The sequence below is a fragment of the Hippopotamus amphibius genome, chromosome 1, assembly GCF_030028045.1.
Source record: "Hippopotamus amphibius kiboko isolate mHipAmp2 chromosome 1, mHipAmp2.hap2, whole genome shotgun sequence".
Taxonomy (NCBI): Eukaryota; Metazoa; Chordata; class Mammalia; order Artiodactyla; family Hippopotamidae; genus Hippopotamus; species Hippopotamus amphibius.
This window is the reverse complement of record NC_080186.1, coordinates 183,865,151-183,881,430: the sequence shown is the minus strand read 5'-3', so window position 1 is coordinate 183,881,430 and position 16,280 is coordinate 183,865,151. Positions and strand designations below refer to the sequence as shown.

General features: G+C 39.3%; 1 protein-coding gene across 1 annotated transcript in view; it reads left to right on the top strand.

The window, feature by feature from the left end:
• KCNN2 (potassium calcium-activated channel subfamily N member 2) overlaps window positions 1-16,280 on the top strand; it is a 152,505-nt gene that overhangs the window by 92,729 nt on the left and 43,496 nt on the right. The window contains exon 4 of the mRNA XM_057737202.1: window positions 12,911-13,052. Within this exon, the coding sequence (XP_057593185.1) occupies window positions 12,911-13,052 (142 nt within the window). The remainder of the gene's footprint in view (window positions 1-12,910; window positions 13,053-16,280) is intronic.

Here is a 16,280-nt window from a genome sequence, read left to right as displayed (position 1 = left end):
AGTGTGGCCCACTTGTCCTCACTGTCCAATATGGTCGGCAGGCAACCCACATGGATATTTAATTTTCATTTTAAATTGATTACATCAGTTCCTCATTTGCACTACCCGCATTTCAGATCTTCAGCAGTCACACGCGTGTAGTGCCACTGAATTGGACAGTACAGATAGTGAACGTTTTCACATTTTTTGCAGCAAGTTCTTTTAAACAGTGCTGGAATATAGTTCATACTTCCTATTCTAATTTGTATGTTTTCAGGTTAGATATTTCCTATAAGCTGCTCATGGCCGTTGTAGAACCCATGCAAATACTTTATCCCCGGGACACTCTACAATTACCAAACTATACACATGGTCATTTTTAACCAGATTTGGTAGGATGGAGGAGAAAACTAGTGTTGAGCGATTGACTTTCACCTCCATAGCTACCCCTTCATTATCTAAGTTCGACACACAGAGGACTCTGCTTTTAGATCCAGCTGTTGCACCTGGCTGCTATAAGCCCAATTTTGTCATTTTAGCAGAAGGAAATTGTTTCTGGCTTGGTAGGTTCACATTTGGTTAGTGCAGTTTACCAGGAATAAAGTTTAAGGAGATCACATCATTGCCATATGATAGTACTATAGAGATGAAGAGATGACTGACAAGCATTACAGTCCTAGGCTTAAGCTCATGGGTTTCTTTGATTGTTGTAATTCTGATTCTTGATGGCTTTTGGTTACGTGCACACAGCCAGAGTGCAGAGGTCATTTTCCACCCAGGTTTCCATTTGCAGTACTCCTTTTTATCCATTCCTGAATTCTCTGGTTAAAGATGTGAATCTCACCCATTTGGCAAGCTAAAATTATGATTCTTTGGGGACAAAATATCTGTTGTTTCTCACATCAGCTATCATCTCCAGTGTATTTGGTGAGTTGAGCAAGTAGCCCACTTTACTGAGTGTATACTCTCCCCACGTTGCTTTTGCAGGTGATACACATTCAGCCAGGAGTGGTTTTGAGTATCATTTTAAGTTCTGAAAATACTAAAAATTGAAGGATAATAAAAGAGTTTTGAGTTGGTTTTTCTTTTCTCGTTTTTCTTTTTCTGGAGTGGTTGGAAACTGAAGTAGGAACTAGTGAAGGCTATGGGATCTATTTGTGCATGATGCTAAAAAATGAAGCTGATTTTTTGTTTTTTTCAGTTAGTAAGGTTTGGGGGTTTTCATGGCTTATGTAGTGATTTTTCTCCAGTCATTTATTTACATTTTTCCAGAGTGTTACTTGCGGTAATTTCCACTATTTTTTATTTGCTTTTGTCACTTTCAGCCTTTCTTGCATGTTAGCCCCTCTACTTCCCTTCCCTTCATCTCTTTCCTCTTTTATTTTCTGCTTGTATAAAAGCATGTTTTCTAGGCTTTAATGAGACATATTGTTTCCATTGCAGACCTCTGAGTACTTTACATAGTGGAGGATTGACAGGTCCTTCTTGACAGCGAGTTGGGTTTGAGGAAAGTCTGTTCCCCACCCGAGTTCCTCCTTCATGAGCCTAGACCTGGGTTTTAGTTCAGTTCCTGATGTTTTGGTGTTGCAGTCTGTATTTTCACTGCTCATGCTTATTCAAGCAAGGTGCAATTAGCAGGCCCTCGAAGATGCATTTTTAGAATGGAAGTAGAAAAATTTAACTGGTAAACCTTGCAAATGACCTTCTCAGAAAGCCTGCGATCCATCTCCTCAGCCTGGCCAGAGTCGCCTTCAGCTCAGTGTCCCTGAGAGCTCTCTCTCTGCTCTCTTTTTGATTAGGTGGCTCAGTTTTCTGACTCTCTGCTTCTTCTTGTCTCTCTCCCTGAGAAATAAAATGACATTCTGGAATGTTTAGCTTCCCTAGAAACGTAGCCTGGAACTGTGAAGTGCTGGTGGCTAAAACTTCTTGTCATCCTACGTTCTAAGTGGGAATATTCATATGCTGTTTTTTGAAAACTCAAGCTTTAAAAATCAATTCATGATAGTTGCCTGCTGTTGAGGAGGCAACTGAGAGCTGGGCTGATTGGGGTCCCTGGGGTATATTCTTCTTTAGTTGACTGAAAGCCCTTAAAAGAAGTCAAACATTTCTCTGGAATGCGTGATAGATGCTGAGACACAGAAATGTACCTTCCCCACCCCCTGTCCCCCTGAGGACAGAAGTCCTAGGACGTGTGGGAGGGAGGGCAGCTGAGGAGTAGGGGGACAGAACGGCATAGAAAGGCGGTGAGGTTTTTCTTGTTTCTTGTTCAGACTTCTTACTCTCCTTATTTTGCAGACTGATCTACCCTAACCCCCTGCTACCTTTGCTGTGCCAAGATAGTGCCAGACTTACCGTTTCCCCTCCCTCCTTCCTTTCCTCGGTCCTCTTTCCGCTCTTTTACATCTCCGTGGTACTAGTCACTGTGCTCGCTGACAGTGACAGCAGAAGCCAGCAAACCCAGAAGTTGCCTGTGCTCGGAAAAGCCCCAATGTTTGCCACTCCGCCTGCGTGCAAGAAGGCACACTTACAAAAGCAGTGGCTTTTCTTTGTGTCTGTTTTTACACACATAGAGAGGCATTTGGTCAAGGAGAACACACACACAGTCTGTATGTACTGATCAAGTAGCATTTGGCTAGTGCTTCCTGATCTCAGTGCTGGCAGCCACCTGGGAGGTAGATGGTGTGAGTCTCACAAGAGAAGAAAGGGAGGCTCAGATGTTAAGGCTTGCTGCTTTGGGTGAAGAAGCTGGGGCGTGGATGCGATCACTACCTCTGAATACAGGGCAACCCTTCCTGGACGGATCTCAGAGTGAGTAAACAAGACCCTGGCATCTGTATCCTCAAATGCTGGTTCAATTCCAACATGGCCTGGTTAGAAAAATCCACAGGGATTTTTTTTTTTCTTACACATTTATCAGGTATGGTCTGGTATTTGATCTAGAGAATCTCAGAGGGTTGAAATGTGAATATATGCAGCTACCCTAGATCTACATTAGATTGGATCTAGAATGGAATGCACGTCCAGACACACATATACACACGTTCTCTCTCACCTCAGCTGATGCCGCTAAGATGCTTGGTAACCCCTGAGGGCTGCTGGTATAGGCATGGCCCCGGGCTTGTGTGTATTGGTCGTAACTGCTGTTCCTTAAATGGGACAACCTGTGCTTCCAGGATGCCCAGGAGAGGGGCTTTCGCTTTTCCCAGGAAAGATATTCCCAGGAAAATCCCCTCAGAAACCTGACACTGGCACTGGTCAGCCCAAACTTCAGCCAGGCAGCAGTGGGGATAAACTGGTGTGGCACTGCCACCTAGTGACTGCCCGCCCACCGCTCTTCCCAGAAGGCAAGTGAATCACTGCTGGTGGAAAATCACGGAGGGTGGGGAGTAGGGGGCCTTCTAAAACCATAGCCCACCAGGCCAGTATAGACATGCTCTCTCTGCTATCAGCAGAGCCTGGCACGTGTCAGACATGAACTGTATTAAGGGGTTTTGGTAAGGGAATGCTTGAAAAATTGACTTTTTTGGTGAGGAAATCTTGGGCCTGACCAAGTGTGGCTCCACGTCTGTCTCCCAGCTTCTACCTTCGCCTCAGAGGAGCTCGCAGTGTGTGGAGGATGCTTGGCACATAGCAGGATTGGAAGGAAAGGAGTTCACTCCAGAAAAATTAAAATAGCTACTGGTTGGGGAGTTAGGAAAGACACAAAGAGGGAAGAGAAGTTTGGTGGAAATGCAAGCCATGGTTATAACATTGCTCTGGAACTTGGTATGTTTTTGATTGCCTGGGTTGTAGCCACGGCTTAAGAATATAATTTGTGCCAAATTCCAGGCACAAAATAAATTCAAAGTAGAAAACTCATTTTGGTGTTTTAGAGTTAAAGCATTATACAGTTAATGAGAATTGAATCTGGCTTGTGCCCAAAGGAAAGTTAGGCTTTATAGGTAACAATACACAGCCTGTCTCTGCCGCTTTTCTCTGGATACTTATTGGTTGAAGGAAGTCTGTATCCGGATCCCAAAGCCCCTAAAGCCATGTCTGTGTTTTCGTGACTCAGTGATAGGGAAAAAAGTAAGAGTATAAGAAGGGATTAGGAAAAAGTCACATAGATTGGGGCAATTCAAATTCTCTGACCTGAAGGGATTTCTGTAAATTATTTGAGTAGTTTTATACATATAATTAAAGTGTTTTCACTTTAGAGCACCCTTACTCAGAGAAGTTTTTAGTAAAGGGACCTACAAAACTTTACATTGTATTAGAATTTAAAACTATAATTTCAGCTGTCAGTGTTATATTAGACACACGTTATTACTTCTAATCTGTTAAATACATTTTTCTTGATCTGCCTTTACTGCTCATATTCACATTTATTGCAACTTGCATATTCCCTTCTTATTTCTTGCCATCCGTTTTTCCCCTTACTACATTTTAGGCTCTCATGAATGCTTACTATTTTTTATTCATCTACATGTTCCCAGTGCCTCCAAAAGTTCTTTTATGCCTATACATGCTCAACATGTTATGATATGAGAACTTCTGAAATAAAGCTAATAGTTGGTTCTCAGCCTTGACAACACATAAAAATTATCAGAGGAGCTTTTTAAAAAAAATCTCTGTCATGGCCCCACCCCCAGAGTTCTTGGCTTCATTGGTTGATCATGGGGCTTTTGCACAGCTTATTTTTAGTGCTTCCCTGGTGATTTTAGTATGCAGCTACAGGTATGCACCTTTAATATAGATCAGTGGCAAATAAGAAGTACATGTCATTTATCTGAGCCATTTGGCATGCAGCACTTTTCTCTTTTGAACCTAAATATGTGCCTTCATTGGACTTCTTTTATATGTTTTAATTATTGAATCATTTATTTGTTTGCTTTTACTTTAGGTCAAAACTACATGCACATATTTGGAGCTTGGAGGGAGATAATTTCTCACACTCCTCTCACTTCTCTGGGTCTTCAGCTGGCATACATCAAAATACCAGTTTCATTACTGACATGAAGCAGATGTGGACACCACCTCTTGACCTATATTCCAGTGGGCTGCCTGGTGTTCTGATGATTCACCACTGAGTTAGATGGAGTCACAGGTGCACTTTTCTACCCTGTAGGGGATCACCGCTGGCCTAGGAAGCTTACCCTGTAGAGAACCATATACATCTGTTCTGTGGACAGGCAGAGCAGGGAGAGGGCCGGGACTACTCCTGTTCAGTTCCTTCCCCCAGATTCTCCATCCTTCCCCTCTACAAACCTGGGAGAAATATATTGCCTCCCCTTTCCTCTCCCCATACACACACCACACACACACACACACATTAATACAATTAAGTAATGTTAGAAGCAACGATTTTTATTTTTTACACTTTATTGAAGTATAGTTGATTTACAATGTGTTAATTTCTGCTGTACAGCAGGGTGACTCAATTATACACATATATATACATATATATACTTTTTCATATTCTTTTCCTTTATGTTCTATCACAGGATATTGAAATCGTTCCCTGTGCTACACAGTAGGGCCTTGTTATTTATCCATCCTGTATATACTATTTTGCATCTGCTAATCCCAGACTCCCAATCCTTCCCTCTCCTACCCTCCTCCCCCTTGGCAACCACAAGTCTGTTCTCTATATTTGTGAGTCTGTTTCTAAATATGTTCGTTTGTGTCAGATTTTAGATTCTACATATAAGTGATATCATATAGTATTTGTCTTTTTCTTTCTAAATTACTTCACTTAGTATGAGACTCTCTATGTCCATCCATGGCATTATTTCATTGTTTTTTATGGCTGAGTTATATACATATATAGACACATACACAATAGTGCATGTGTCTTTTCGAATTATAGCTTTTTGTTGGTATATGCCCAGGCATGGGATTGCTGGATCATTTGGTAACTCTATTTTTAGTTTTTTGAGGAACCACCATACTGTTCTCCACAGTGGCTACACCAGTTTACATTCCCACCAACAGTGTAGGAGGATTCCATTTTCTCAACATCCTCTCCAGCATTTATTTGTAAACTTTTAAGTGATGGCCATTTGACTGGTATGAGGTGGTGCCTCATTTATGGTTTCCTTTGCTCGTAAGTTTGATTAGATCCCATTTGTTTATTTGTGCTTTTATTTTTATTGCCTTGGAGACTGACCTAAGAAAACATTGGTACAATTTATGTCAGAGAATGTTTTGCCTGTGTTCTCTTCTAGGAGTTTAATGGTATCATGTCCTGTATCTAAGTCTTTAAGCCATTTTGAGTTTATTTTTGTGTACGATGTGAGGGAGTGTTCTAATTTCATTGCTTTACATGCGCTGTCCAACTTTCCCAACACCACTTGCTGAAGAAAGTGTCTTTTCCCTATTGTTTATTTCTGGGCCCTCTATTCTGTTCCATTGATCCATGTCTGTTTTTGTGAGGCAACCATATTTAATATTTATCTGTGATCTATTTTTCCCCTCTGAAACTTTCAAAGATCTTCTCTCTATTCCTAGTATTTAAAAATTTACAGTGATCCCCCCTACACAGGTTTTTGTTATTCTCTATGCAGACACTAAGTAGAACTTTTCCTTTAGAAATGCCTGCCTTCCAGTTTTCCTGGAAAATCAGAGAAAAAAAAAGAAAACTTCTCATGTCTTTTCTTCCACTTCTATGTTCTCCTTTTGGAAAGTTAGTTGTTACACCCTCTGTGTTCTCTGAGAATATATCTTTTTTGTTCTCTAATTGTATTGTGATTTTTTTTTCATTATACTTTTGTTTTTTTTTTAACTTTTTTTGTATTCTTTAATTGCACCACTTTGTAGCATCCTGTTCCTTTTTATGGATGTCATATTTTCCTTTAGTTCTTTCATGATATAACTTCGAAAGTTCAGGAGTCCCACACCCCATCACTCTACACTGTCTGGAGAGTCTTCTCTTTCCTCCCTTTTCCCTTCTTCCTTTCCTTTCTTTTCCCCTCCCATTTTTGTCTGTATCTTTTTTTATAGAAAGTATACTTCAAATGTGTGGTCATCATTTGCTATTCTTTCATGTTCAAGAGTCGGAATTGGAAGTTTTGCACGGGGAGAGGCTGGAAGCAGAATTCCCCATGCACTTTTGTTTGCATAAAAGTCTGTTATTTTTCATTCTCTGATTTCTCTTTTCCTTTCTTTTTGTTATTGTGGGTTTATATCTTTTTAAATTGCCTTACTATCATATTAATGGTATTTAAGGAGAGAATGGTGGATTCAGGAGAGAGAATTGATGGTAGATTGATTGCATGCATTTAAATCTCCATAATACTTTTCACTATATAACTGAGGCTGACATTTGAGATCAGAGCTAAAAATTAAGGTATTTTTGCCATTCATAGTATTAATAGCATGTTTAATAGAAAAGGATTAATGAACATAGTTTGTCAGGTGTAAACCTCCATTGCTGAATTATTTTTCATATGTGTAAAAATAACTTATAAGTTGCATACAGATCTTGGAACATAACATGGCAAATCTCATTCATATTGATTGATGGGAAAGACTCATTTCTATCCTCTTTTTGTATCTTTATATATGTGCTCCTGAAAGCCTAATATGTGGCCAAGGACAAGTCAGTTTGAGAAAAATTGTTTCATATTGTCATATTATTTAATTCAGTAAACACCAATTCCCTGCTATATTCTTCTAAGCAAAGATGAAACAATGAGTAAGGCATAAACTTTTTCCTCAAATTCTTTGTAATTTATATTCTTGGGGCATGTTTGATAAGCAAAGTATACATTATATGTGTTATGACCCATGTTGACATTAACTGATGGCATGAGAGATATGTATAAGAGGCTTCTGGGATATAGAGAAAGGAGGTATGGTCCAGCTTAGAGGACCATGCTAAAAAATGCTACGTAGAGTCTAGAAAAGGGGAGTTATGAGCAGATTCTCAAAGTACAAATCAGGGCTAGGAAGGTGGGGGAAGGGTGTTGTTAGGCAGAAGGAAATGTACCTGTAGAGAAAATAGCTGGGGAAGAGGATGGCATAACTGCTGCCTTGACTATGGCCAGAGCTCCTGTTGCTTGTGGAATGGTGCTATGAGAGAGGCAGGAGTGATGGGCAGAGGCTGCCTCTTTCAGAGGGAGGAATTCAGTAATGCTGTTGGAAAGATCACCCTGAGGAATTTAAGCAAATATTATAGAAAGCTGTCATAGTTGTGATTGAAGAAACAATGGTAGACCCACAGTCAAAAATGAATGAAGAAATGAATAGAAACTAAGTAAAGGAACATTTTACTTCTTTTAAAACCTTAAAACTGATCTTACAATCTTTAAGTCTCTGAAGCATGCAGTTCTGTAAAACAGTTCAATAAGTCCTCTCCCTAAACCCTAAAGTCCTTTTTTAAAAACCCTGAGATCATTAGGCATTCGTTACACCAATTTTAATCTTCTTTAATATATTTTAATTAAACAAGCATTCATGTTGATTAGAATTTGAAATTTGCCACGTGAGTCATTTCTTCAAGTCTTTCCCAGAATAGTTCTTGTGGAGAAGGTTGGAATTGTCTGAGTAAGTTTGTAAAGTGAACTTGAACTGTAAGAAACATTTTGAAAATTTTTAACCATTTAAATTTTATATATTAATCATTCACAGTGGTGTGACTCTGGCATAAATTCAAAACCTGGAAGTGTTCTAAGCGATAATGTCATCCTGCTGACATATTAAGTCTAATATTTGTTTCTGAGTTGCCAGGAAAAGGAACCTTGATTGTTCTAATAGTACCTAATGTGGTCCCTAATTACCTGCCTCTTCTTGACTAGTCACAACTAAGTATGCCTGAATGTAACATAAACGTTAGTATGAAATGTTATTTTTCCATTCTGAGCTACTTTTCAGGTAGGTTAATTGTTTAATAAGCAAAAAAGATAATTTATCATTGAGCCCCCCCAAGCCCTTAAATACCAACTCCTAGAAAGACATTTCTTTCTAATTAGGCCCTTCAATACAGCAGTACAGTATCTGACCCAATATAATGTGCATAGCATATTACAAATAATGACTGAATGATATAATGGCATAATACTTGAGAATGGCAAAAAGTTGAATGAGGATGGGGGAAATTTGTATATTTAAAACTTGTGTATTTATTAAATGTAGGCAACTGAAGAAGAGTCAGTGAATGCTTTTCATTGTAACTTTCAAAGTCATTTACTGCTCTAAACTTTGAAAACCAAATCAAAGTGCTTCAGGAAGAAGAGATGAGAAAGACTTTCACACCCTTGCCAAAGTTGAGGAGATTGACCTCTGGGCACCAGCAGTGAAGATGCCCCTTAAAGACCTTTGTTTATAGTATGAAATCTCAAACTCCTTTTTGTAGTTGCTCTACCAAAGGAACACCATGTGCCTAGCAGATGTCTTCTGGTCACTAGCAATGTAGCAATAACTTGAGGTGGTCACATTTTCTAAGTGGCTAGTGATTGAGGACACTTTGTTGATGTAGAAAGGGAGAAGAATATAGCTTTTTCAGCCAAAAAGTTGTCCATGTCTTTAAAACATCAATGTAAAATGAGAAAAGGCAAGTCAAGTGTTGAACACATAGGGAGGGCTCAACAAATATTTCATATGCATCAGGGAATTAGGGCCATCGGCTCGTACATGTATCAGATCTTTGTGTAAATCATGCTTTGTTAAGAAGAAACTTTGTCTCACAATTAAAAATTGAATAGGACATTAAGCTTTTGCTTTCCCTCTCTTGTGTAGCCCACACCCATGCCAGGGTAACATATTCCCTGTTTCAGGCAACTGCTTGATGAGGACTATTCAGAGAGTCCAATATCATAAGTGGGTTATAATCCAAAGCTTACTTCTAAGGGTCTTGTTTGAAATAAAAACCACATTGTCCCATGGAAGCCTCATCACCCAGGCATAGCAGTCTCCCCAAGCAGTCCACGGAGCCTGGTAGCTCACGTGTAGCTGAACTGAGCACGGATCGCATCACTCTGCTCCTATGTGCTTGCTATTTAACAGAGTTTCTCAGAGGAAATACACTCATCTGGCTTCCTTAAAAGCTAGGATCGAAAAGATACGTGCACACCGATGTTCACTGCAACACTATTTACAACAGCCAGGACACAGAAGCAACGTAAGTCCATCAACAGAGGAATGGATTAAGAAGATATGGTACATATATACAATGGAATATTACTTAGCCATAAAAAGGAACAAAATAGTGCCATTTGCAGAGACGGGGATAGACCTAGAGACTCATACAGAGTGAAGACAGAGAAAAACAAATATCATATAATATTGCTTGTATGTGGAATCTAGAAAAATGGTACAATTGAACTTATTTGCAAAGCAGAAAGAGAGACACAGATGTAGAGAACAAACTTATGGATACCAAGGCGGGGAAGGGGAGTGGAATGAACTGGGAGACTAGGTTTGACATATATACACTACTATGTATAAAATAGATAACTAAGGAGAACCTACTGTGTAGCACAGGGAACTGTACTCAATACTCTGTGGTGACCTAAATGGGAAGGAAATCTAAAAAAGAGGGGATATATGTATATGAACTGATTCACTTTGCTGTACAGCATGAACTAACACAACATTTGTAAAGCAACTATACTCCAATAAAAATTAAAAATATAAATAAGTAAATAATTAAAGAAATAAAATGCCACAGAGCTAGCTTGCTGTTCGTACTTTAAAAAAAAGCTAGGAATACATTTTCTTAAAATTATAGTTGATTTACAATGTATTCGTTTCAGGTATACAGCAAAGTGATTCAGTTGTATATTTCAATATATATATGTGTGTGTGTATATGTAATAGGTTATTACAACATATTGAATACAGTTCCCTGCACTATATAATAGGTCCTTGTTGTTTATTGTATGTATGTGTGTGTATATATATATTAAGTGTGTGTGTGTATATATGTATAAAGTGTATATCTGTTAATCCCAAACTCTTAATTTACCCCTCCCCTACCCCCCCCTTGTTAACCTTAAGTTTGTTTTCTGTCTGTCTTTTTTTTTTTGTAAATAATTTCATTTGTATCATTTTTTTTTAGATTCCATATATAAGTGATATATGATCTTTGTCTTTGTCTGACTTACTTTACTTAGTATGAGAATCTCTAGGTCCATCCATGTTGCTGCACATGGCATCATTTCATTCTTTTTTATGGCTAATATGAGTACATCTTGACCTCCCTTCTTTTGTCAATGGCAGCCTCTCCTCCGAGCCATCCTGCCAAGAGGGGACTGTGCATCTAAGTCATAGTGGTAGTTCTCTGGGGTAGAATGGTGGAGGTTGCTGCCCTCCCACCACCATACACTCACAGGATGCTCGTCAGCCGGGGTGGCTGCCTGTGCACGTGCCCTGCGATTTTCTTTTTGAAAATACCGTGATGCCCTCACTGTTCCTTACTCTGGGGTTCCACTCACTCCAGCCAGAGGTTTCTCTTTCCCTAGACCAAAGTAGCAAAAAATACAATATCTTAGCTTCTTTCTTCTTTGGAAGAAAACAAAGGTACAAAAGTGATAAGCGCAGACCTTTCTGTATCTAAAGACAGAGGTAAGATCCACTGTCTCTACTGTCAGAGGTATGATAATGCGGAGGAAAGCTTATACTCTATAAACTTTCTACACTTTGGGCTATAGATGCAGAAGCCTTGGAATGATATGAAGGACGGAAGAAAATAAAAAACTCAGAGAGTGCAGTGGCCCAGTGTAGGTTATATATGGGATTGATCCTGGGGCTCAGGTCATAGGGCAGCCTCGTTGCCTCCACAGCTCTGGCTACACAGACAGGTAGTTGACTTGAAAGGCAAGACTGAGTAAGTGCAAGCCAGGGGATTATCAGCATGCTTTGGAGAGCAAGAAATAAGGATGGGAAAGCCGTCCCCTGTAGTATCTGAGAGCTGGAAAGAAAGGGTGGTCCTTAACAGAAGCTGGATGAAGAGCAAGGAACGCCTCTAGTGAACAGAAAGTCTGGGATGTGACAGCCACGGAGGAGGGCCACTCTGCCCCATGACTACACAGAGCATACATCCAGGGCAAGTTTTTCTACAGGAACAACTCACATGGCCTCCCAGTTGTATGCATGGTAGATAGTAGTGCCCCATGACGGGCCAGGGTTACTATTTAACACTGATAATTCAAGCAAAATGTTATATCTGTTTCTGATATAAAAATCCTTCTCTTCATTGGAAAAACTTGACACCTCATGGAATAATGAGGATAAACTACATCCCTCTCTCTCTTTTTGACTACAAACTCTTTGTGTGTATCTGGTGAGGTAATAACCTATATTAAGCTCCAGTTCTGAGCATGGACTATGCAATCAAAGGTACATTTTCAATCTTCAAGGAGCACAGCTAGTGCAGGACTTCTAGGTAGACAGTTAAAATATAGTCCTGTGATGGAGGAATACACAGGATATTGAGGGAGCCCCAGGGATGGGTTGGGAGCAGAGTAGACAGAAGAGGCTTCCGCCTGAACTTATTTTGAAGGATGACTAGGAGTTGGCCCATTAGGAAATAAGGGTAGCAAAGGCAACATCATGGCTCCTTTTGGTACTAAGGTGAGGAGGGAGATCAGGCAACCGTATATTGTCTCTCAAGTTGGGCACATCAGTGGGCATCAAGGACAGATGAGATGTGAGCAAGACTAAAGCAGGATTCAAAGATACATGTGTGTTAATCAACGTAAACCAGTGAGAAAAGCAATTTTCATATTTTACGGTTTCTCTTTCAGATAATTTTTAAAGTTGAGAAATTGTAATGTCTTTCACATCGCTTAGGTAGAATCCCAACTTTATTTATAATAATGAGCTTTGAATATCTCTAAATAGAGCATTTTATAGAAGCTACTTAGTAAATTCACTGAATTGAATCAGATTGCCCTTGGCAGCCCTACTCTAGATTAATTATAAAGGACTGGCTTTGTTTGCTATTTTTCAGGTATCATGATCAACAGGATGTTACTAGCAACTTCCTTGGAGCAATGTGGTTGATATCAATAACTTTTCTCTCCATTGGTTATGGTGACATGGTACCTAACACATACTGTGGAAAAGGAGTCTGTTTGCTCACTGGAATTATGGTAAGTGTCTTTTCACTTTCTGTCTGTTGATGAACACTCAAGAAGGTACTTAGACCGTTCCATCCATGTGCATAAGTCAGAGTAAACTACTTCAATTTCCAAACAGCAGGAAGGCAGCATAAATAAATCCGCTCTCTATTAGGGGAGAACATCAACAGTTTTCATCCTAATTCTCTTCATTAGGAAGCTCCAGTGAGGAGAGAGTGCTGTTAGAATGCTCTTTGTGGGCTGTGTGCTAATTTGATGAGTAAATGTGATCTTAAAGCTTCAGCTTCAAGGTCAGGAAGTTCTTTGTTTAAGTCTGGATTCTATTAGCCAGGTGAAGTTGAGTGAAATCCTCTTCTCTGAAATGTACTTTCCTCGTATGTAAATTGTGGACCATAATAACTATTTTGCAATGTGTTGAACGGTTGAAGAATTACATTTTTTTCAAGTATACAGTTAGATAATATTTATCAATTTAACAAATATTTGTTGAGTGCCGATCATGGTGCTGGCCTAGCAATTGAGAATACAGCAAAAAAGAAACAAAGTATCTCTGTCCTGCCTTCATGGAACTTATAGGGGAATGCCTACTTTTTAAAATAATTAACAAATGATCATTATTTACATTTGTGACAAGTATGTGAGGAAGTAAATCTTCTGATCAGATTCAGGGACTAAGGGAGAAGAATGGGATCTACTAAGAGAAATAAATCCCTGGAAAGTTGACTTTTAAACTGAATGGGAAGGGTACGTAGCCAGGCAAAGTCAGGGGAAGGAAGGGCATTCCAGGAAGAAGAAATGGTTTATTTGAAGAGAGTGAGACATGGAGGAACTTGTTATGTTGGTGCAAGACCACTGGGCTAGGCGTGTACAGAGTAAAGAGGGAAAGTGGCATGAGGCTGGGGATGGAGGCCAGATCTTGGGGAGCTCTTGGCTGAGGTTTGCTGCCTTGTGGTGATGTGGCCACTCTTCTAGGACACTTGGCAGACTCAGACATGTTCCTTGCCCCTTACACACTATGATGTAGCCAGGGCTGGTGTGTACCATTTGTTTTAGATGTCTGAAAATGAAAAGCTAGCAAATTGTCTAAAATTTATTATAATGTGGTGTGAACTTTGAAATGTCTAAACCAGCTGCACCAGTTTTAGTGACCTAGGTTCTCTCCATTCCTTATCTGCTTTTTATGGCTGGGTTACAGCAAAGAGCACTATCCTGATACTTGTTTGGTTCCTGCCTACAGAAGGATGTGAATTAGTACTAGAAGCTCCTTTGGCAGGAAATTCCCAGAATGTCTGAAGTTAGGCATCTCTGCCCAACGCCTCCACTGTGTCCACCCCCAAGTTGGCAGCAGAGAGGCAGGCTCTCCATGTGAAGGCCTTTGAATGGTGGCCAGGGCAGCATGTACCCTTGTAGCAGCTGCCTAGGAAGATTGTTCCAAGACTCAGAACTAGCTGGAAGGACTGAGTGCCCATGACATGCATAGTGTGGTAACATTCTTCTCCCACTTAGTAGCACTGAACAGCTAGATGTGAAAATAAAATCTGGGGGCTAATTTTAAGGTTACGATAGTAACAAGATGACCATTTGTGGAAAATGTAATTTGGGGTCATAATTTAACATTGTTTGTTTATAAAAGAAAAATACAGCTTTGTGAATTTTAGTGGGTTTTTTTTCATTATAATTGGTATGATCCTTTATGTTTACTCTTGGATCACTTCCTTTTTCCTCAAAAGATAGCATTCTATTATATAGTATAATGCTTTGGGAAATAAAATTTGCACGGATGTATTTTTGGAGGGCCCATAACAAACCCACAAGGGACATAAAAGATGCTATTTATAAACACAGAACTGATAATTGCAGGGTCTTTCCCATTATGCTTCTTAGAAACAACTTCCTTGGTGTTGCTTTTTGGCAAGATATTCCCCCTTTTATTCCTGAATCAGGTATGACTCAGGGTTTGTGCAAACCGCTTCATTTGTCACAGATCAGAGCCAGGTTTGAGGTTAACCTTGCCTGGATCTTGTAGTACTTTTATCTTTCCTTGATTTCTCTCTCTGTCTCTAATGTCTCAAGAACAGCTCCTGCAAAGTCTCATCTGACAGCACAAATTTTTTATTTAGTTCCTTGAACTACTTCCTTGCTTTGGCTTCACTGGTGATCTTACTGTTTTTAGAAAATATTTTATAAGCCACTTTTAATCTATATGGATGCAAAAATGTTATATGCGAAATTTACAGTGACTTCACGCCTGCCCTCCAAGTGGACAGTCAAAACAGTTCCTGTGTCCTTAAGCTGAAGCTCCATTCTGTCTCCCTCTTAAGGAACAGACATTTCTTAATTGACCCAATCAAAAATTGTTTACTTGCATATAGAGCAGTTGAGTTCTCTTTGACTAGCCTATTTGAAATATGGTGTAAAGTTGCATTGTCTCTATCCATCAGCCAAGCAAATTCGCACAGTCAGGCCGCAGAGCAGTCTTCCAGGGGTGAGCTTCTGGGAATGGGTTTTATTCCATGTAAATTTCCTAGGGATCAAGAGCCTGTGTATTGAGGTTACCTAGAAACTAGTACAAAGAGTGGCTGACAAATATAGTTTCCTAAAACATGTTTTTTTAGGATGTATATAAAAGGTTAGTTTCCTTTAGATGAACTGTGTTTCTATTTTGTCAGACAAATATTTTTTTGCTTTTGATCTCAGGAAGTTTAAATACCAGTTTGTCACTTTGGGATTATCTAAGCCAGATATGTTTTAATTTCAGGCTTTTTTTTTTTTTTTTTTTTTCCCCTTTCTTTTTCTGTCCTATTCTCCCCTGGACTTTTGCAATGCATATTTAGGTAAAATACACATTGTCACATTTCTCATGAGTCATCTCTCTGTGTTTCTCTGGCCTTTAATAAATCGTGAAAAAGAAACACAATTCATAACACTCCTGGGAGGGCACAGGGTCATCCCTGAATCATCTTTTTATTGTCTCTGAAGTACTATGATTCTTTGTGTTTTTTTTATATTTCAATTTTCTTGTTCTTGTGTTTATGAAACTTTGGTAGAATTTATACCTTCATGTGGTTTTTTTCACTTTGAAGTAAAATACAGTTGATCTGAATGCTAATACCTACAAAGTTTTCCCGTTTCAAAAATGTAAACATAAAGAAATTAGCACTGCATTATTTCTTCATAAAGCTAATGAAACTAATGAATTATTTCATAGAATCATATTACATGTTCACAGGTCCTTGGTAA